At 42.7% G+C, this 24,287-nt stretch overlaps 1 protein-coding gene across 1 annotated transcript in view; it reads right to left on the reverse strand.

The window, feature by feature from the left end:
- Window positions 1-1,741: 1,741 nt before the first annotated feature.
- LOC144752745 (solute carrier family 22 member 7-like) overlaps window positions 1,742-24,287 on the reverse strand; it is a 447,489-nt gene continuing 424,943 nt past the window's right edge. The window contains exon 9 of the mRNA XM_078640602.1: window positions 1,742-1,952. Coding sequence (XP_078496728.1) covers window positions 1,742-1,952 — 211 coding nt within the window. The remainder of the gene's footprint in view (window positions 1,953-24,287) is intronic.

The following is a 24,287-nucleotide window of genomic DNA, read 5'->3' on the forward strand; positions in this document are numbered from 1 at the left end:
TCGCCATATTGCTGGTACTCAGCTTGTTTCAGTTACTACCTTTAACTATTTGGGGGTCCTGATACAATCCTGGGCAAAACTGAATGAGCGTAGAAAGCATCAATTCCTTAAGACAATTAAACCTTCTAGGTTTGCCAAAATATTGGGACAGAAACCAATGTATAAAATGATGACACTCTATAGGTCAAAGCACCTCTCTGTGCTGGCATACCGGGCAGTGTTACGGGGATATTCTAATTGCAGTCTGGTTCAGAGGTCAGAGAACTCTTTCTTGTGAATACTCCTAGCTGTTGGGCATATGTGTGCTGCATCAAGTTGAGGACTCAATTGTGGAAGATCTGATGAAGATCAGACTTTTACTCTTATGGATAGCCACTTGGTCGAAACCTGAAGCTATTTTAACAAGAGCTATGCTGTTAGATTGCCTGTCTTTGTAAAAAAAATTACCTAGACATTCCATGGTTAAAGTATCTTGAAAATACATTTTATAAACTTGGGGTCTGAGAGCTTTTTGACAAACCCACATTTTTCAATTACTCCGTTAATGATACTGTCAAAGACATTTACATGGAGTTAATATTCCGAATTGAAAGCCTTGAGCCATCTGTGATTTCACATGCCATCACCTCCTCACCATCTACTAATGAACCGCATCTTTTCAACTTTAGCAGCCCACAAGCGTGATTCGACTAGACTTGTTTCAGGGTAAATTTGGTCCATCCATATAGTATCTTTTCACCACGCTCGGCGTCGCCAAACAAATTATATACTGTGTCCTTACAATAATTTTGCATTTTCAAAGCAACGGCACTTTTTATTATTCTGCAAATTTTCTTTGATTTCCAGGAGGAGATTTTTTTTTACAATTCCTCTGCACCTCAAATTTGAGTTAGTCCTATCAAGCCCTGCTCTTATTGCAGACCCTTCCATCTGCAGATAATATTTTAGCCATTGCAAATTTTTTCTCATTTTAGGCTGTTTTTTGTTGAAATAAATTTATTATGAATGAAATGTAATGTTTTACTTATGCATTTTCGTTAAGCTTTTCATAGATGTTTTTATTGGTTGAATTCAATGTATTTTGTGTCTTATTTAGCTGATTAAAGAAATGTTGATTGGGATTGGGACATAGAAAGAAAACCAAGACTATTATAAAGGCTTTCTGGCTGCATGATCTCTGTTTCACATAGAAAGAAAAGCAGTAGGACAACAATTAGGGCTTTCAAGTAATACCAGGAAGTGAAGAGCAAGATATTCTACATTATAGTCCTGCTTTTGTTTTTATGTGAAACAAAGATTAAATAACTGAGGTGGGTACTTCATTCAAGCCAACATTTTGATTCTATGAAATAAGTGTCATACATGTGCTGTGAGCACTGTTGTCTGGTAGTGTACACATCATTTCCCTTAGCTCAAACAGGGCTTCCTGAGTCAGTGAGGACTGACGAGAACTAATGTCACAAAAACAGAATAAAGCACAACAATGAGAGCAAAAGAAAAAATATAGCTGAGTAAGCTATCTCATGTATATGCTTATCAAGGGGCACTGGAAAAGACAGCCGGATTAGAAAAGGGGGAGACTGTGAAAAATGAGGGAACAGCCAAGTCCAAAGAACTCACAAAGAGAGGTTAGACATAGTTGTATTTATATTTTGAAGTCATCCTATATATCCCTATAGATATTCAGTCTATACAGGTTCATCCTACAGATGTCTATCCATGAAATTTATTAGGGCATGCCTTACCGTGTCCTTTCTGTATCCTCTACCGTCTCAGGTAGCCTCATGTTGAGAGTCTCATGAAGGCAAAAAGTCACCAAGCCGCTGACAATGGCCACCGAACAGTAGATAACCTGCGGCAGAGGCTTCCATACTTCATCCAAGAGCAGGATCAGCGGACTCATGGATGTGCCTATGCGGCCAAGGCATGAGCTGAACCCACAGCCATTGTGCCTGGAAGAACAGAGTGCAAGAAAGGCTGAATACAATGATATCCATGCCCAGACTGGGGCAGATTTCAGTCAGTGTTGTTAAAGTATTCTGACATAAATGCTCCATCCCCATCGTTATCTTGGCCAACACTATTTAAGATTTGCTTTTCAATGTTTATTTAGTGCCGTCTATAGAATCTTTGTGCACGCCTAACACAGACAGAGCACAGAGCAAAAGTGGTTGGTGTAGCATGTACACTTCACACATTTTCCTGGTATCTATTTTAAACACTATAATAGTTTTCCAGGTTACATTTTTCATACTGTTCATATTTATTCATTGGCTTCTGATGACAAAAAAATGTAAAACATTTATCATAGTATTTACTTTCAAGATAAGCAATGGCTCATCAGTGGTTAGCAAGCACTGGCTCTGTTTTGTCCCCCTGTCTCGCACGCAGTCCAGTCCAATAAACATCTTCTTTTGAAGGAGGCCCATATCCATAAAGTGATAGTATTGACACCAGCTAAAAAAATGTCTACATCACTGTGCAGGTTAAGTCTCAGTGGACACACTTCTAGTTTGTAGTCAGCAAACCAAAAGTCTGTCAACTGTTTACAACTGCACTCTGTGTTTTTATATTTCTTCATCTAGTTTCATACCACTGCATTCCTCATCTGTTATATTCCATATAGGTACCATAAAATAGGCCTCAGTAAATACATTACCCTTCACCTATATTCTTCCCTACTTTACACTTGTCACGCTTTACAGGGACTGACCTTTTACCTAGATATTACACTGCATTCAGAACGCGGGTTTTCCCTAGTTCGACATCTCATTCGTTATGCATGAGGATTCTTGAACGCACAGCAGGAATACCATCTCCCGTATAATATCTATGTATAAAGTTTATGCCCGGCATCATCCTTAGGCCGACACAGTAATACAGCATGGTAGGACCCCTGTGGAGACCTATGGGTACATATGCTTCACATCGTGCTAAGATAGTTAGAGGAGACCGAGACTTCCTGGCCGACACACTGACCGGAGATGCTGAGGATCATGCATGTAGACACTCCAGCTCGCAGTCGTCTAACATCCTTTGCAGGGCGTCCAGCTCAAGACCAGGACGGGGACCCATAGTCTCTCACTTCAGGTAATGGGGTTGACTAAATCCTAGATGGAGTCTTGGCTTAACAACTATACACCGGCTACTTACATTTAGGTACATCTGGTTAGGGAGACATCGTAGGAGTGCCCATCTTTTTATCATGTGTTTTATATACTTGAATGTATTCATTATTATAGAAAGATGGTAGAACTATCACATCCATGTGCCTTTATAGTACTGTTAATCATTTATATCTTATACTGTCTAACGGTTGTTGCAGCTCATCTATTCTACATCAGAATAACAACTGTTCAATAAATGCTTGTTGAAAATGCCCAGCCTGTTTCTTCTGTGTATCTTTCTGAGACAGACTAAGTAAGCACGGTCCTGAGGGATCAGGGTTGTCATGTTCGATGGTTGCTAGGATCTATTCTCTCCTTGGTAAGAAGAGATTCTAGCGGCACTGTGAGCTAGTTGGTACAAAAGGCCAGCATACCCGGTGGGGGTGTCCAGACTCAGTCTGACACCAATCCTACAGTGTATGTTGTCTAAACCTGCAGATCCTGTATAGTTTGTATAGGAGCTACACAAAAATCCTCTTCACGTTTCTAACATTATGGGGGTGAGTCATGTGTGCCAAAGAGGCAGCTTTGAAAACTACCCTTATATTTTCAGATTCAGCTTTCTTGAAAGTTTAACCAGACATTATTAATGTTATACAATGTTATAAAAAGAAAGGATAATCAAAACCTTGCATACAAATATATTTTTATAAAACAAAGTATACCATTTTAAAATCTTTACTCACACTTTTCAAAATACTTGAAAATCATATCATATACAAGCTACAATCCCTCGTATGCATCTCATTTATCCTTGTTTAATAGAATCTGTTTAACCACTGTATGGATTTGTTTATGGAAAACAACAAAAAATACTGCCTGATCTGCCATGTTGCCATGATGTGACTGGCTGGTATTGAGCCGCTGAAACAGAAGTGCCCCCCTTGTGTCATCAGCACTTCTGGCAAAAACAAATCCAACCTGTTTTGTACGTAAGCTGATATCTGACTTTAAGTTATAACCATGAAGTGACTGGGATGGTAGAGGCAGTACCTTTCCTCCGTCCACACCACAACACTAGACTAAAGATACACACACCTCTGCTCCAAGCAGAGAAACCATTTGGCATTGAGCTCCAAGCACTTTCACTAAGATGTTTCACATGGCAATTCAAGTTGCCCTGGCTTGTTCTGTCATTATTGGCCTTATTATCAGTTCCCCTTTAATCCTGACACAATCAATATTGAGAGCTACCAGCAGAATAGATATTATGAGACCTGTGGTTTTGTTTTTCAGGTATAGGCAAATCAGTCTTGACCCTGCTCCAATAGGAAGAATCCAGCCCGAACTGCAAAGCCAGGCCCTCTCTGAATCAGAACACAAGCAACCCAAGACTGGCTTAGCAGTTCGGGTGGACTGTTCTCATGCACAACAGGGTCAAGACTGCTTTGCATTTGGCTGGGCCCAAACTGAGGTTGCATGGTAAGCAAAAAAATGATGGGTTATAAAGCTACCCAGAGCTGTTGCCAGTGGATACACTTTTTGCAGGCAGCCTCCCATAACCTTTTGTGTATTTCATGTAGCAATGATATGTACCTAAAAAAGTGTTTTTCTGTTGGTATATCATAAATAAATTCTAAGCTGTACTGTCATGGCTCTCAGAAAGTCTATTAGTATATGGGTATGGATATGGAGGTAGGAAGGCATTGAGGGTGGTGGGAAGGAAGGCAGGACATACTTTGTATCATTTTTATATATTTAAATATTTGGTCAGAGGAGGAAGTGGACAAAAGAGTCTAGTGTTGTTGGTGGGTGATAGGACACCAGTTTGTTTTTGATCTAGGTGTGGGGGGGCAATACAGTGGTTAGTGTAATATGTGGCAGGAAGCCAGAATGGGTAACAGAACATCAGTTTGGGTAGGTTTGGGAGTAATGCAGAGAGTGGGATTTGGACACAAGACACTAGATGTATTTTATTTTATATTCAGGAGGGTTGAAGCTAGGTAATACTGAAGTAGTTGGAGATGCAAGACACGAGACGTAGTTTAATTCAGGTACAGCAGCAGCTGCAAAAGGTGCAGATGAAGCAATGTTATGCATGGCTTCCTATGACTCTTCTACTCTTGCATAGCTGCAGGCAGCAGTGGGAAATAAAATGGAAAAGGCATACAAACAATTAAATTAAAAATGGGCAATTGTGAAAAAAATTGATGTTTTTTAACTGTGGGTTCTGAGTAAAATTATCAACAACTCGAGTTTGCCTTTCCTTCTCTTTTTGATGCCACTCAGAACCTCTCAAAATAATAATCCCTGTTATTCACATTTACCCACCTATAATTCTCCATATTTATTATCCCATGGACAAAACCAAGTCTTACTGAACAAATTGAAGAGTTTTCATGCTGAAGTGAAAAGATCACTACACTGGAGCCTACTTCTGTCCTGTCTCTAGAAGATCGATGCAAATTAGAAATCTATACAAGATTCTTACACACGAAGATAGAAAGACGGAAGACCGGAACTTGCATGTACTTTGGATAACTTAGACTTTTTTTTAGAAAACTGCCCTTAGTGACAGTGAAACACTGAGACCCAGCCTTAGGCCTTTCTAGTTGAGGGTTACTTTGGTCACTTTAAGAGGACCATTAGAAAGTTGCGCTCTGATAGATTAGGGAGCAGCAGGTTGCTTCAAGGACAGTAAGAATGCTGCAAATCCTGAACCAATCAACAGAACTGATGGTACTGCACCTCAATAATAGGTGCTGATCAATGGTATTGTCAAGCCATCTGTTTGAATCACATGGGTGCTCCTGATTTTTATATCATATTAGGAGCATCATGGCTACATCAGCACAACCCACAAGTTGACTGGAAAAGTCACAGTTCCACTTTACACCTGAATACTGTTAAAGAAAGATGTGTGTGAAAGCATCGCTATTCCAACTTAATCTTTGTTGTGTGGCAACATTTTCAAATCCCCATTAAATAAGGCAAATATTCTATACTCATTTTATTGATGTGTTTAGTGAATAGGTATGGATACACTGCAACCCCATGGAGAGTAAGATTGCTCCAAAAACCTGGAACCAGATGGTAAGATATCAAGTAGCAGAATATATTTTTTAAAGAGGAAGGAGGATGAACACCCAGAAAGGTAGACTGATGTGAGCCTGAAACAATGTTTTATTTCTCACTCTATATCCCATTCTTCTTTTTACCCAAAGGGAATGGAGATCTAAGACCTTGTATTAAATAACGAGAATTGCAGGACATCACAGTGAAGCTAGGCGTCCATTACCTTTAATTTAAGAATTGTTAGATCAAGTCTGCTCATCGATAATCTTCTCTAAACTGGATCTCAGAGGAGCAAATCATTTCATCAGAATTAAAGCAGGAGATGAGTGGGAATTGTATTTCATTATACACAGGCATTCTAGAATCTAGTTATGCCTTTTGGTTTATGCAATGCTCCTGCTTCATTTCAACACTTGGTTAATTTCTTTTTCTGTGATATGTTAGATACCTTTGCTATAATCTACTAGGATGACGTTCCTCTTATACACAGATATTTGTGGAACATAGACAGCGTGTAACAGATGTTTTACGAAAGGTACATAAGACACTTTAGATAAATGCATTTCTGAGAACACATCAGTATCTTTTTTAGCGTTCATTTTGTCAGATCAGGGTCTCAGCATGAACCCTTACAAAGTTACAGAGGCTAAGTGGTTGGTTCTTTGCGCGGTGAAGGAGGTACAAAGGGTCTTGGGCTCTGCCAATTTTTACAGACACTTCATTGAAGCTTTTTCATTGATTGTTCTGCCCATTTTACAGCAGACCAAGAGAGACTCTACCTTTCACTGTGGATCAGAACAACAAACTGCTAATGATCTGTCAAAAAATGTTTTTATAGGGGGGCTTGGCTTGGACGGCGGTGGTAATGGCCGCCTAACCTGCCGCGTAGGAGAGCGCCTTATGCCGCCACAGGAGTAATACACCTATGCCACAGGGCAACACACACCGGATTCGGACCCCTGATGCCAAGGAGCACATTCGGTGCGAAGAAGCGATGTGATTTGTGAACGAGAAGTGCCCCTTCCAGCTTCCGCAACTCGGCGCCCAACAGCCCTTGTTCACGTATAGTGAAGCCTGGCAGTCGCTTCCCTCGACAGGCCGCTCCACTCTACAAATGCCGTAGACACCACAAATACCTCCAGAGGTGAGAAGATTGCAACGCATCCCACTACGATCCTGCCGCTAGTGCCCCGCTGCATATCCTTGCCAAGTTCTTCACCATCTCAATCGGCCCCCGTGTCTCCGCCATGCCTGCCTCTAAAATGGCGGCCCGTAACCACCGCAACTTATAGAACTCATCTGAGGCCGCTCAACAACAGCCTATGCCACCACTAGCCTCACCATCTCTTAGATGGCCCAAGTAGATGCCAGCACTGCAGCGACCCCTGGAAACTGCGCGATTGCTGGCGCCACGTTTCCTACACTGAGTGATCCTGCTTTTGAGACCTGCCTGACCTTAAAATGGCGACGTTTGGGACACAAAAACAGCGCGAGAAAGACTAAATCAAAGCAGACCACCAGCCATGTTCACCAGCCATGTTCACCTGTACATGGAAGGCTTTGCCATCATCACCAATGAAGCCAATTCCAAGTCAATGCTATCAGAGAGCTTAGGAAGCACATTGCACCAGTGATGCTGTTATAGCCTCCATACACACTGCAACCTAACACCAGGGTTTCTGCTGTACTGCCTCAAAAGCTCAACTTCTTCCCTTGTACACTCTAGTGCTGCTGCGTGTCCCTCACCGCCGACGAATCAACTACCGTCCAGTGCTCTACCACCCCAGGGCACCTTGTGGTGGCCCTGGGGACTTCGCGACATGTAATCTTACTCCAAGAGGTGACGCCACGTTCAACTCCATTGCTTCACCATTGCCACTGTAGTGGTGAGACGGAGCCTTCCGTTCATGGTCCCTGCTTTCACGCTTATCTGCACTGCTCAATGTAGGGCTACATTCACAAGCGTCGCAACTCTTGCTGATACTGGCCTGCATCCAACCCGAGCCGCCCAGGTTAGTGTTTCAACCCAGCCTTTGCTTCAGCCCTACTGCTTTCTCTGGTGCTGACCCTCCTGTCAAACTGGAAGATCTCCACCCAACCGTCAGCCCACAAAGGAAATCCAACAAAATGGTGGAGAGGGATGACAAAAAGACCAACAAGAAGGTGAGACCGGAATCGTCCCTATCGGACTCACCAATCAAAGCAAGAGCGGACCTTAATAGTACTATGGACATGATTCTCAAAAAACTTGCAGAAGTACACGACCTCGCCAAGTCGACGAAGAGCAACACAGACTCCATGCAGCTCGAACTTACTATGATAAGGGCGGACATGAACTCGGTCCACAAGAGCATAGACGAGGCAGAACAAAGAATAAGCGACGTTGAAGACAAAACCAACCTCTCAGCCAAAACTATTCTACAGCTTCAAAGATCGACCGACTCCCTTAGATGCCAGAATGCGGAATTGGAAGACAGAAATAGGAGGGGTAACGTTCGCATTTTTGGAGTTCCTGAGAATGCAGAGAAGAATGTGGATTCCTGCGTAGCTTTCTTGGAGACTTGGATCCCCTCAGTGACAGGCATCTTGTTTAACCATGGGCTTGAGCTTGACCGGGCTCACAGAGTTCCAACCTTCATCCCTCATGGATACAAGGGCCCTAGGCCACGGATCTGCAAGCCACTACGCTTCCAGCACACTGAAGACATCTTGCAATTCGCTAGACACAACCACTCCGTCACCTGGGGAGGCCACAAAATCACCTTCACTCAAGACTATTCGAAAGACACGATGGAGGTCCGGAAAGGCTTCCTAGCCCAAAGGGAAAAACTGAGATCAAAAGGTATACAATTCTCCTTTGCAGGCCCGGCAAAATTTAAAATCATCACCAACGGCAAACCTCGCTTCTTCTCCAATCCTAATGACCTATCTCAATTCCTGGAAGGCGCACCTACGCAAGCAATGGACTCATCTAACATCTCATCTAATAAAAGGAAGACAGAAGTCCATGAATCAGAAAACACACGCACAGGACAAGGTTGAGCTGCCCACTGTTTCTCTGTGAAATACAATCACTTCTTGCCGGCCCGTTTTCTTAAGTCCCCTACATCTGCCTACGTATGTCTGCTTACCTGCCTACCAAATGTAAGTTCGTGTTTATGGTGTATCCAGTATCCAAGTTGACCTTCTCCACCAGGTTGGACCTACTTTTACCCACTCTTGGGTCCCACGATCCGTGTTTGGTTTGCTCCCTCTGACACTTGTGGGCGCCGGAAGGCCCACTCTCAAGGACTTACCTAATGACACTAATGACACTATTGTTATCCTTGCTCTGAAGGGGAAACATTCACGACTGTGGCTCTTGCATAGTCACTGTGCTCTGCTGATCTTCCTATAGTTTTATAGGCCTGTAAAGTGTTAAACCTGTAGTTCTGACCAGTTCTTGCCTGCACAGGCACTCTACCAATAACTTAGAATTGCTTAGATATGCTTTGTTCCAATATACTAGCTAGACTTAATGATTTCTCCTGTTATGATGACATCTTTGACTCATCCTACGTTGAGCTTGGACGGTACTGCCGTCGCTGCTCCTACGTTCTAGTTATGGGGGGGATGGGAGAGGGGAGGGTTGGGGGGGTTGGGTGAGTAAAGGGAGTGGGAGGGGGTGGAGGGGGGAAGAAAACTCTTCCTGTATTGTTTCATTATGCCTTTTGTGCTCTTGTTTTACATTTTGTGGTGTCCTTTAATTTGCAACAGTACAGATCTTTATCAAACAGAAATGCTTATGGTTGATTGTTTGGCACAGGCTCTTCCAGCCCCTTTCTGACCTGCTTAAACCTTATCGCCGAACTAGTCCAGCTCTCAAAGCCAAATACGCGGTATCTCTGTCCACAGTAGGTTTTTCAATCCACAGGCGACACTCTGCAGCCTCATGACCCACACCAAGTCTATATCGGAAGGCCTTAACATTGTCACCCTAAACGTCAAAGGGCTCAACCACCCGGTTAAACGGAGGAAAGTCCTAGAATATTTAGCCAAATCCAAAGGCGACATTTTCCTTCTCCAGGAAACCAAATTGTCTAACGAAGACGCTGAATTTATCAAACAACACTGGATTTCACACACTTTATGCTCCTCAGCAGTACACAAAAAGAGAGGGGTCCTTACCCGTATTGCAAAAAATTCCAATATTTCCTTAATATCACACACTCAGGATACCGATGGTAGGTTAGTCATGGCACACCTTCTATAGAACAATGACCACATCCACGTTCTGAATATTTATGGCCCGAATGGAGACAATCCGATCTTTTGGGACTCCCTCTTACCTATACTCGAAAATATACCTCAAGATGAACTACTTATAGTGGGGGGAGACTTCAACTTACCTCTAGACCCATTAGTTGATCGCCAATCAAATTGTAACTACCACCCCACCCGTTCACACAACAGTTTAAAATGCCTCTGCTCCAAATTCGACCTGCAAGACTCATGGCGACTGCAACACCCTGATGGTCGTGACTACATGTTTTACTCGACTCCCCATAATTCCTACTCCAGAATCGATTATATCCTCATCAATAGCCCTTTCACACACCTTATTGAGGAAACCAATATTGCCCCCAAACTGATCTCAGACCACTCCAGCATCCAAACTAAACTAGTAGGCTCCAGATCTATCCGTCCCCGAAGAGATGGTGCTTCAACGACGATATTTTTACTGAACCAGAAAACAAGAAAAAAATCGAATCTGCCATACAGGATTACCTTACCTTAAATGATATTCGGGGCTCGGACATAGCGAATGTTTAGGACGCACTGAAAGCCACTATAAGAGGTGTGATTATTGGTATCTGGGCGCAAACTAACAAGACACTAAATCTAGAGCTTGTTGCCTTAGAAAGAGACATTAAGAATCTGGACATTAAGAATCTGGAATCAGGAATCTTAATGTCTGGAGACATTAAGAATCATGCGGCGGACCTCCACAACTCTTTGGTTCTAAATGCCCTCACTAAAAAGAAATATGAGTACAACGCGATTCTTAGCAAAAGAGCCGGGGTCTGGGTTAATAAATTCAAGTCCTTGAGAGTATGTGAGGGTAACAAAGCAGGGAAGCTACTGGCATCCTATCTCAAACATAAAAATAGGTAATTCAACATTGCTTCAATCAAAGATCAAAATAATATTGTCCAAACTAAACAAAATTCATTCTCCACACCTTCAAGTCCTTTTATGAGGATCTTTACAAAAATAAATTAGACTTCGACTTTGAATCATGCTCTAACTACCTGAACTCCTTAGGCCTCCCACAACTTAATGACGCTGATAATTTGTCGTTGAATTCCCCGCTCACCTTACAAGAAGTCTCGGCTTCCGTTAAAACCCTCAAACGCAATAAAGCACCAGGCCCAGACGGCTTCTCAGCCGGTTTTTACAAGGAACTCGAGTCTTCATTAAGCCCAACCCTACTAAAATTGTTCCAATCCTTTGCCTTAAAGAAAGGGGTAACGAAATCAATGAGTGAGGCCACCATTATTATCATACCCATAGAGGGGAAGGACCCGCTACTGACAAAAAACTATAGACCTATATCATTAATAAATTTGGACTGCAAGATCTACGCCAAAATCCTCGCATCCAAAATCCTCGCTCCTCCCTAAATTAATTAGTACATCACAGGTTGGGTTCCTAAAACATCGCATGTCTAATGACAAGGCAAGACTTCTCTGCCATGTTATAGAAAAGGCCAAGTCGTTTGATGCTCCCTCCGTGGCTGTTACGCTGGACGCGGAGAAAGCGTTCGATAGAGTCTCTTGGCTCTTCCTTAAACATTGCATGTCCACCTTCAACCTAGACAACGCCTCCATAGATATGGTTATGGCTCTATATCTCTCCCCATCCGCTCGCATTGGCATAAATGGCTCATTGTCGGATCCTTTCGGCCTGGAACAGGGTACCAGACAGGGCTGCCCCCTCTCCCCGTCACTCATCCTCCTAGCAATGGAACCCCTCATCGCCGACATTAAACAGAATGATAACATTAAGGGAGTCAGCTTTGGAGATTCCTGTGTTAAATTAGCCGCCTATGCGGATGACATCCTGATAGTTTCTGAATCCCCGGAGCGCTCCATCGCCGCCTTGATGTCCACCATTGAAACATACTCCACCCATTCAGGGTATAAACTCAATCGGGAAAAATCGGAGGTCAAGCCTTTAAACATTCTAGCCACTAAAGTCATGCTGGGAAACTCTGGGCTCTGCTGGCAATCAGGATTTGAAAAGTACCTGGGGATAGAGTTTGGGGATTCCCTTATGGAAACCCTTCAACAAAATTAGAAGACTACCTTATCTAAAATAAAAAACCAAGTGGAAGGATGGTCCCCTCGCTTCATCATGTGGTGGGGCAGAGTGGAGACCATAGAAATTATGATCTCCCCCCTGGTGAACTATCATATTTCAATGCTTCTGTTAACCCTCACCCAAGATTTCTACCACAAACTCGACCAAACTCTAGCCAACTTCTTATGGAAATGAAAAAAGCGAGGATCAGCATTAAAAAATTACACTTGGACAAATCATTAGGAGGAGTCAACCTACCGGACTTTAGGCGCTACGAGACCGCTTTCCTAGCAAGACAAGGTGCCCACTGGCTAGCCCCCACGGTAGACTACACCCCGGTTTGGCTGGAAGTCGAACACGTGATCCTAGGCGGAGTCGCCCCTGCTGCAGCCCTTTCACTCAATCTAAACATGTTATCCCACTCGAAATCGATCTTCCTTAACACAAAAGCAGCACTCCTTAAAACTGACAAATTCCTAGATCATAGCATTTACCGCTCGGGTTGGGAGTCTTTATGGAATAATCGATCCATACTATATAAGGGCACACCTCTGCATAACTCACAGTGGGTTAGGAAAGGCATTTGTTTCCCGCACCAACTATTCAAGGGGTCATACTCTATCCCGTTCAGAGACATACAAACTACCTTTGGTCTTGCGCCCCTAGAGTTCTACACCTTCTTAAACATAAAAACCGCACTCTCTAAGGCAAAACTCTGTCTAACACCACCCTCCCTCCCATCTTACCTCGCTAGATTAACAGACTAGGCCATCAAGTGTCCCATCTTTACAAACTCATTCGCCCCCAACATATCAATCTCACCGCACCACTCACACAGTTCTGGTCTGAATTGTCATCTAGACCGATCTCGGAAGCGGACTGGACCAATACCTGGGAATCTTGTATGCGACACAAAATTAGCCCGACTTTATCCCAGACCAAATATTGGTTCCTTCACAAAGCCTTCTGGACTCCGGCGCGTCTCTATGCTCATAACATCACCGGGCGGAAGGCGACCTAGCACACATTATTTTGCATTGCGACTGTGTAACCCCCTTCTGGGACAAGTTATTTGACTTCATCAGTAAAATTTTCCCCATTTCCCCATCCAGAGAACTACCATACTTAGCCTTCGGTTTCACCCTAGAACCCTCCCTCCACGCCGACGACAGAGCACTACTTGATCTCATGCTCACTGCAGCTGTTAAAATTGTCCTTAGTAACTGGAAGGACTCCAGCAAAGCTACCTTTGCATGCTGGCTCAACTGGATAATTGGCCTCTGAGGAGCGGATAACATAGCTCTCCAACAATCACCCTGGCGCACCCCTACGAGAAGGTTGTGGTCTACCCTTGACAGTTATTTTACCACCCATAAACAACATTAGGTATCCTCTCCCCCCCGGAGCATTTGTCCCGATTGGACAGCAACACAATCCAACAAGTGTGGAGTTACCTTATTAGATTTGTTCAATCTTACCTACAATTTACCGGATACACCGACTAATGAAGTTTGTATTATTTGGTAACCTACTGTAAATTACTTTTTACCCCTTATGCTTTATTGTACTGTACTGTTCTTCTGTAATAATGTATGTTTTCATGTCTGTACTACTTGTATTTTATTTGATACTGAAACACCCAATAAAATTTATTTGAATTAAAAAAAAATATGTTTTTATATCAAATCCTATTCTTAGGCATACCTATTACATGATGCCCTATATTGTGAAGACTATTACTTCATCATTCTTTCTTGGACATTAACATATACCAAACACAATGATATAATTTTAATTTACAATAAGGAACTGTTGGCAATTTAAAACACTTTTGCCTACTGGCGCCATCATTTGGAAGAAGCAGCATACCCATAGCTGTTTTGACAGACAACAAAAACCTAGCATTCCAAAGTAAGCCAAGGGCTGTAATGCCTGAGATGCACAGTGTTTGTTGTTTTTCTTTAGCTTCCAATGCCAAATAACTTACAGATCTGGAAAAAGACCTGGCAAAGCTGATGCATTGCTAAGACTGATAGAACTGAAAAAAAAACAGCAACCAAAGCATTCAGACAAACAGTGTCACTGAATTGGAGACATTTTGGGCTCTGTTAAGTCTCAGATTATGAAATTTAATCTGGATGAATGGATTCATGAGAATTATCAAAAGCAAACATATTTTAAAGGGCTATTTTAATACCAAGGGAAATCAATTTTTCCCAGTACAGAGTTTCAAAGCAAATTGTTTTTGGTGCCAGGACTTTCTCAGGAAAATACTTTGTTGAAAGTAAAGCATTAGACTTAATAAGGAGAGATTTATGGTGATGTTTGGTGAGATGAGACATTAGCTAACATTGATCATTGTCCTAATTATGCTCAAATGACGTAAATGCACTAAAAGGCACCTGGCCCTTTGATTTCTTTCTCTATGCTAAATTAACGCTGGAGGAAAATGTTAATATCCTTTCATAATAGATGTACCTCCATGACAAAAGTACACTGCTGTTCGGGTTGTCATGGACTTCTTTATCCAGTTTAGACATGTTGTTAAATACCTCATGATACCTCAGGCTTCCCACTTGGCCATGTTTTCTTCTTGGACAAATTATTAGACTACATTTGTTACGATTGGAGATAGTAGATGACAGAGGCGTTCAATTAATTTCCAAGTTCTAGAATACACTAATCTATTATCTGGGCATTGTTAGTTTTGAATCAACCAGCCACCTTTCTCAAATTGATACACAGACAGAGAGAATCACCTTACCCTAGAGTAATATGTCTGAAGGATAGCACAGCTTCAGGAACGGGTACTAGTCCAAACTCTGTTGCACTTTATACATTCACATAAGCAAGAGTCCCAGGTACAATTTATAAACTGGACAAAACTTATAGCAGGATCTTCAAGTATGACCAACATTTTTATTAATTTCCAAATGCACTGAACTTCCTGTTTTAAAGTTTTTTAAACACAGATAGACATAAGCATCATTGTGGTAGCTCATACCTTACAGGCCCAATTCTTCTAGGCACTTCAGCACTTTAAATGAATGGCTTGAGTCACTGCAACATCTTCAGATTAACTGTGCCACCTAAGCTTCATTAAGCAGCGAACGCCTACAGCTGCTGTTTAAGAATTCTTATAATGTTATTTTGCATTCAGAAAGACACCCGCGTCTGTTCAGGAAGCATTATTATGATACTTGAACTTAGAAGAACTCTCGCCTGCTGTACAGCACTCAGTACTTTAGCCCATGACCCACTTGTGTATTACTTTTTATACCGTTGGTATTTTATTAATCGTATGTTGTTTGGCACTGCCTCGTGAATATTGATTGTTATGGTTAAGTGGCAATTTACGTTGGGCATGTCATGAAATTTATATTGAAGTCTTGACGCTTGTGATTTATTACTACTCTAAGCTTGTTCTTAAATGTATATTAATTTATTGTTTTAACACATTGCACACATTCTTTTATCTGTACCTTTTATCTGTAATTTTGATATACTATTGGTTGTGTAGCATGTTGTGTAGCATGTCTTTTATGATGAAATATCAAATAAAGACTTCTTTGACTTACAACAGACTAAAACAGATTAGCAATGTTTCTCAGTTCGACACAGACAAAACGCACCCAAATACAAAGCAGTAGAGAAACAATGCCCTTGCCTGGTTTCCATTTCCATTCCAAACACATACCTAAATTTATAGGCGCACTTCCAATATCTTTGTTTAATGGGATAGGGAGAAGTAGCCTTATTACTCCCACAAGACTAAAAAGTCTGCCCTATGTTTCACGTCTCCTGGCTGACACCTGCAGTATCTCTAAGCCAGCGGCTCCTCCGCCACTGGTTGTGGAAGGCGAGTCCCCAGAGATTGAGGTTGAATATATAGTAGATTAAGGAAAGTGAGAGGTCAGTTGCATTACCTGGGGGTATGGGGTTGTAGGGTATGGAGTCCAGGTTTGTGCAGCACTCTTGGAAACCAGTAACCTTTGTCCACGGGAAACATCCTTTACAACGCAACTTTTACCACGCAGTGCCTTTACGACGCAACTTTTACAACGCAAACCATTACAACGCATTGCGCTGGGGGGGCGCTCTAGGATAGGGAATAGGTTTAATGTACTATCCAACACCTTCCCTACTATCCACGGGGACTGGAGTTGGAATAGTAAATTAAACTATTCACTATCCAGCGCCCCAAAGCACTATGCGTTATAATGGTATGCGTTGCAAAACTCGCGTTGTAAAAGCATGCGATGTAAAAGCATGCGTTATAATGTCATACATCCTTTGTCCAAGCCCCCAGGTTAGTGGCTGTCTGGCATAAAAATGTCTCCAAGAAACCAGAACCTAAAAGGAGAGGGCTACAGGGATGTGTACTGTCAGAAATCAGAAAGGTATCAGGTTTGAGGTTAGCTACAAGAGAAACTATAAGGAGTATACCCCTAAGGCTGTGATGGACCGGCCTATGGCAGCTGGTGCTCCATGAGTAGCAAGTCATCCTGGTTCAAGGGCGGGGCCTTTAGGTCATGAGAGCAGTGGCAATACGTAAACCTCAAGAAGAAGTTAAGAAGCAGTCTGGCTACTTTTGTGTTGTATTCCCATCCCTGAGCTTTGTTATTCCCCCCTTTACAGTTTCTGCCAATTACTCTGACCTTGTTTTTTGGATTCTATTTTGTCTTACTACTAGTTAAGGAAGGACCTCTTTTTGAATGAGTAGCCCCCCCAATTGTTGGACTGCTGCTGTTGAATTTTTGACCATGTTGCACTGGATCCTTGCTAACCAGGCCCAGGTGCATACGCTCTCACACCTAAAGTATATGTACAATTGGCTAGTCCCTGATTGAAATATTTAACTTACATCTTGGTCCCTAGTATATGGTATTTTGTACCCAGTGCTTGTAAGATAAATATCACTAGTTAGCTGCAGAACCTAGTGTGCCACCACTTGAGTGACAAGGCAAAGAATGTCTTCAGGCCTGTACCTATAGCTTGAGTATAAAGATTTAAAACTAAGCTGAAAATTTTACCTGGCAAAATAAACCTTTTGCCAGGCTTAAACCTTCCTTTTTAATACTAAAGCATCACCCCTATGGTAAGAGTAAGTGTCCATAAGGCAGGGTGCATGGTATTTAAAAAGTAGGACATGAATAACTAAGTTTTACATGTCCTGGCAGTGAAAAAACTCCAAAGTCATTTTTCACTGTGATAGGGCTCGCCCTCCCAAAGAAAAGCACCAGGATAAATTGTAACTAGGGCTCCCGGTGTTTATAGTATTTGTTTTTTCAACATTTCCTTCTGTATTTATCTATATTTATTTTGTGTCCATTTTATCTGTATGTATCCATTTTTATTTTGTGTTTTGTATACAAATGAAGTTGTAAAACTGTACCTTTCCATATTTATTTAGCTATTTAAGCTGTCAAATATTACGTCACAATACACCCACTAAATATTACCATTATGCCACAAATGCATGATGACATTTGCCATTATTTAAAGAAATTTCATCCTGCTTTTTAATTTCCCATGCTGTACATCTGCTCAGCTGTTGGGCTACGATTCATGAACGATAGCACTGAGAGTCACTTAAAAGAAGCACCATTTTCTGTATTTATCCACTTTTAAAAATAAATGCAGACAGAAAAAACATTGCTTCCTGTCTGTATTCATCTGTAAAAACCGAAAGAATGGAAAATAGGGAGCCTTAATTATAACACATTATAATGCATAACTTCAGTTTGGGAATTGCTAGAACAATGCTCAAGGGCTCAAATTATAAGGAATTCAAAAATCCAATCTGATGGCCAAGTTGAATTATAAATTACTATTTTAAATATGGCACTTTTAGAAAGTGCTGGCTACAATGTGGATGGGTGATCGAAACATTGACTCGAGATTGATAGACACGCACGTACGCGGGCAGTCACAACATGGATCCAATCCACGCACAGTCTTGAGGCCTTACTTCAAGACGTCTTTTCATCATCACCATCCCCTCCTTTTAACATCGCCACATTGATCAAAAATCATCAAGACAATGGTGTAGACATCTTGAATTGTATTTTCTACATCCTTGACAAGGCACAGGTAGTGCCATTACAAAGTTCAAATAAGCTCCTTGTTCCAGGTCCTGAGGAGAACCCTATTAAAAAACCTAAGGGTTTGAAACGCGTCGACCTTCTGTTTGTTACCAAACAAGTGTGGTTTAAGTTTAAGTATCTGGTTCGAGGATGAAAGCACCTGATAATGAAAAATGAAATTGCGGTTTGATGACCTGAATACAGGACTGTTTGGTTAACGCTCTCCTAGGGTTGGTGTTGTACTTTAGAAATCTTAAAAACGTTGTTACACTTCAACCTTTCCCTTTGTTTGATCTTTCTTCTTTTTTGATTTCCTTTTAGTTTCCACTTATTCTACTTTTCATTTTCTCTGTAACTTGAGCTTTTTCATACTTCTTAACTATTTTTAAATGTGAAATGCATTGTAATGTCGTTTTTGTGTTTGAAAAAGTAATGTGATGTATGTTTGTACATTTTTTATGTGGTTCAATGATTTTTGAAAATGTTCATTGAAATATTAACATGAACTGACTGTATTTGAAACCAAATCTTTATTTAAAAAAATAAGAAAAAAATCCAGTACTATGAGTGTCATGAGTGATTGTGAAGAGTGATTTGAGGTAGAGGTGTGGCACCGCATCCAGGGCGATTGACGCTGGGCGCTGGGGATCACGGTTCGATCCCCGGCTCCGGCGGCAGGGGTCTGCCCAGCACCATGCGACTCTGGGCAATAGCTAGCTTAATCTTCCCAACGGCCCCCAGCACCGAGATACCCCTTTGGGGGTGAATTGTGCGCCTTACAAGTACTGGATTTACATTTTATTTTTACATTTGTTGAATAGCTATCAGTACTGGCGATTGTGTTGTTGTTCAGATTATTGTTTAGGCCTAGCCTTGCTGATTATGGGTCAGAACCCTTTATTGATTTAAATACTTTTAGAAAGTTGTCATTTTCCTGCATAAAGCCTCTGGCATCCTTTTCTAATTAAATACTCTGTTATCACCTGGTAGCCTGCTGGAAGGTGTGAATGGCTCCCATGAAAAGAAACTAAAGATTCTTGGTTGGGAGAAAGTTGACTTCCACCTGACAGGATGGTCTGGGGGATGTGCTCAAAAAGTGCACAAGCTTCAAAGGAGCATCCCCTGTCACAAACAGATGTGACTCGCACCTGGACCTACCCTTGTCCAAGCAGCCAGAGTGGCAGCAATTCCAATGGGAGGAAAACCTGTCAAGTACTGGTATTTAGGGGCAGGTTGTCATTTGAAAGATTCAAGACACAACTCAGGGGTCGAGAGGTCTGACCAGGGTAAGAAAGGTTCATGCCATGTTGGATTGTGGCAGGTCAGAGCACTGTGGGATTGTTTAGGGCCAAATGCCCATAAAATGATGTCAAAGTGTGTAGGGTTGCCCCTGGGAAGTTCATTCCTATTTAGCAGGGAGTTTCCCCACCCACACGCTAGTGCCAGGCATAAAAGTGGTTCTCTTGGTTACATACTTCAGAACACCTCTTGACCCCTAGAAACTCCAAATGTTGAACCTGTTGGCAGATTCCCCAAGGGCTGTACCTGCTTTCACTTACAATGAGGACCGATAAGTGAACTTCAAGGGTCAGTTGGCTGACTTCCTGTTAAGCAACAGGGGCACAAAAGCTGCAAGAAGCACACCATTCCTAAAGAGTCCAGCTGACCAGTCACAACCAGACTTGCTTTGAACTCTGCTGAAGTGAGTCCTGATCCCCCAATTGGTGTCTCTAAACTCCTGGGACCCATGAATAAGTGTCAGAGTACTCCTCCTGCCTAACCCTAAAAACTGGTACTTGAAAACATTGCCAAGGATTTGTGCCAAAACAACCAGAGGCTACTACCAGACTGCCACCCTGCTGCCAACATTGAACTGCTGGTTGGACTGAGCTTACTTGTGTGCCCTACTGAAAGGATACTGACTTCCCAAAATGTTTTTTAGTCTGAAAACAGAGGAATTCAGCAGGACCAACATTGCGCAGTTCCCCACCAAAAAAGACACCTTCCTAGGCCAGATCTTCAGACTTTGCCAGTCTGAGTTTTCCTGCCTTCAACATCAAGAGTCTTGAACTTTTCACCAACCCTGAGAATCCCATGAGGACCTGCACTGCAATCGGGGGCCATTGAGGATGCTGCCTTTGGATAGAGCTGGCACATTGCTGACCTTCCGAACAAAAATGTTTTCCAAGAAAAAGTCAGAAAGTAAATAATACATCCAGCTGAACCCGGTCCCTGTATCCAACTCATGCATGTGGGCTGCCATAACATTTGACTTTGACCCGGTCTGGTGCGACCAGTTACCTGATGCTGGCACTTTGCACTTTTTGGCACTGGAAGCATCTTTCTTTTTTGTAATTGGAGTGGTATTTCTATTGTGTTGTGAAGTCTACCTTTTAACTATATTGGTACTGACAAATGCTTTACACATTTCCCCTAAATTAAGTTTGTCTGCTCTGTGCTACAGCTGCCAAGAGTTGAATTCAGGTTTAAATTAATGAGACCTAAATGGCCCTTGTAAGGAACAGTGACAATATCACTTTAAGAAGACTACCATCCACTTCAACAAATAATCCACTTTGTTGCAAAAAAAATTTCCCCTTAGGGTCCTTTGACCTTGATGTTTGTTATGTTGACTCTGCTTTCTGTACTCTGTTTTGACTTTGAGATATTTATGGGGTTCCCCCCTCCACTGTTCAGAGGAGCACTGGCCCATGTCCTGAGTCTGGCGTGAACAGCTGAATATCTTGTGTGTTCCCCAAATACTTAAACACGGCATGTACCTTCTCACATTAGTGGGTTGTTCTACCACTGGAGAGTGTCCGTGCATACTAGTACTACAACCAGAGATGTAACACCTGAGAGAGCTGTGCTATAGGAGACCTGGTATTGCTGTTTCTCTCTCTCTCTCTCTCTCTCTCTCTCTCTCTCTCTCTCTCTCTCTCTCTCTCTCTATCTATTCCTCCCTCTCTCTCTCTCTCTCTCAAACCCATTCCACTTGTTTTCAACACAAATCCAAAGAAGTCTAATACTTCCAGGACAGTCTCAACTAACAGTGCGCGATACAAATCAGCCTATAAAATAACATACTCTTAAACTCCATCTGAGTATGATGCGCAGTAACTCTTCGCCTTCATTATCCTTCTGCTCTTCTCACTAGTCTCTATGCCACATATTATTTCCTTGTTTTGGCAATTTTGTCTTTATTTTATTCTTATTCAAGTATATATTGGTTGCACAGTTCCTGTTGAGCACTAACATGATATCCCCCGGGGGTGAGACACAAGTCCAAGAAGCTGGCTCCCAACTCTACTTCTGCACCAAGGCCCGAACTTTACAAATGTTTATGACTATAAATGGAGATCCCCTATGAGAGAAAGAATAGTTTCTTATCTGTAACTCCAGTTTTCTCTAAGGGGAATTTCAATTAACAGGGCTGAAACTAAGGTCCAAAAGCGGAAAGTGGAATGGGACGACAAGAGAGGGAGAACTAATTGTTCAGGCGGTTGGTTGCAATCACTGCCGTTCAATGCGGTAGGTTCCAGATTTCCTGCATTATTTCGGTAATCAACTCTCTAACATATATTATGTGAGTGGCTGTGTGACCGTGTGTATTTATGTGAGTGGGTCTCTGAGTGTCTATTTGGCTGTGTGAGTGGCTTTATGGGTCTATAAATAGGTGTGTGAGTAGCTGTGTGGGTGAGTGTAGGAAAGTGTTTCTTATGACATGGTTAGACCCCACTTTTTGCCTGATGCATGATGTTATTTCAAAGGTTTTTATTCTGGCTCCCTGCTAACAAGGTTCCCAGTACCAGATCTATTTCCTAAAAGTGTACCATGATTGGCACAACTTCAGCAGCCCCTGTAAGTCCCTAGTAAATGGTACCCCTGGTACCTAGGGCATGGGTACTGAAGAGTGTATCTTGTGCCACCCTGGGGCCCCCTCACCAAGATCATGCAAACTGCCACTGCAGGCTGTGCATCTTGGTGCAGAGAAAACTGAAGCATTGACCTGGCACACAGCCCTGTGTGCCATGCCTACATACACTGCATGAGCTACAGGTAAGTCACCCCTACTGCAGGCCATACAGCCCCCAGGCAGGGTGCATTATATACCATGTGTGGAAATATCTGCATGGTATGGCCCTGCAATATCTGAGCCACTATCAGATATTGGAAGTGCCATAGAAAATACATGGGCTGGATACTTGTCATAACGAGTTTCCTAGCTTCATAATGGCTTCACTGAACCCTAAGATGTTTGTTACCAAACATCTCATCTTAATAAATCCTCACTTACGCCAGTGTTGCATTTATCAATAAATGCACACAGGAGACCCTTTAGAGGGTCCCTTGAACACCTACTAAGCACTGGTCTGGTCTGTGACTAGTCATAGACAGCCTGCTTGCAACCACAAGACATGTGTCTGACCTCATGAGGGGAGAGCCAGTGCTCTCAGAGACCGGAACAAAGCCTGCTCTGCGTGGAGGTGTGTCACACGTCCACTAGGCTGGGAGGGCGGGGAGCTTAATAGGCAATGTCGCCTTTGAAATGCAAACCAGACATCTCCAGATAGTGGAAGATACCAACCCCCCTTGTCTTCTCCCCGTATAAAATAAAAAATGTAAATGTCTTGGTATTTATAGAGCGCACTGTCACCAGACGGTCACCTTGCGGTGTCGCCTATTCGGCTTCCTGGTGCTGATACTCATACCGCTGTGGAACCCTTCCTGGATTTCCCTGTGAAGTGTCCACTCCTGGGCACCCCCAGGGTGAAGCTAGGCATCCTTAGCACTGTTGGGGCCGGTGTGAAGGCTAAGCAAGCTATTGCCCAGAGTTGCAGCCTGGGGCCCGTGATTAGAATAGGCACCGAGGCGAGAATTAACAGGTCTGAGGAAATTGAGCCCAAGATCCCGCCGAGGTGGGAATTGAACCCTGGTCCCCTGGCCAGAACTCTGCATTGAGCCACACTCCTCCACACTTATGGTGGGAGGGCAGGAGAGAAACTTAGTTAGATTAAGATGTGTGCCCACATTCTGCCATCACAACTGCTATTGTGGGGCAGGGATGATGTTGACACTGCTTTCCCAATTCCTCCATCTTGAGATAATAGGAAATTAGCCTATCAGGGCAAGGGAAGTGCCTCTTCCCACAGGTAGTAGTCAATTATAGGGCATAGAAACCCATAAGGTAGGTAGCCCATTTGCTACTGCCTGTCATCTCCTTTAATGCCCCTACCTTAGTATTTAGGTGGCACTTCTGGACCCAGAATTTAGATTTGAATGACCTAAGAAGAGCAATCGATAAAGATCCATGAACCAAAGACCTGCTGCAGAAAATTGGCGTCAAACCCTGCCACCTGCTTCCAGGACTCAACAATTATGGTCTTGTCCTGCAACTGTGAGGCTTTCAAATTCCCCAGAGAACCTCCAGCCTTCGACCAATTGCAGAGAACATCCTTTGGAGTAGAGGAGCTACTCCCTTGCAGCCTGCAGGCACCGAACCGCGAAGTCGGGTTTATCCCCCATGACTCTGACACTGCACTCATGCCAGAAGAGTTACTACAGCTCTGGAGGGTCAGATCTCACCCTCTGCCAAGTGAGAGGACACCAGGACCTACCGGAACTGTGCTGTGCCAATATGGAAGGTACCAGACCTCCTACACCAAAGACCAGGCAG

This window comes from Lissotriton helveticus, chromosome 5_1, assembly GCF_964261635.1.
Source record: "Lissotriton helveticus chromosome 5_1, aLisHel1.1, whole genome shotgun sequence".
Taxonomy (NCBI): Eukaryota; Metazoa; Chordata; class Amphibia; order Caudata; family Salamandridae; genus Lissotriton; species Lissotriton helveticus.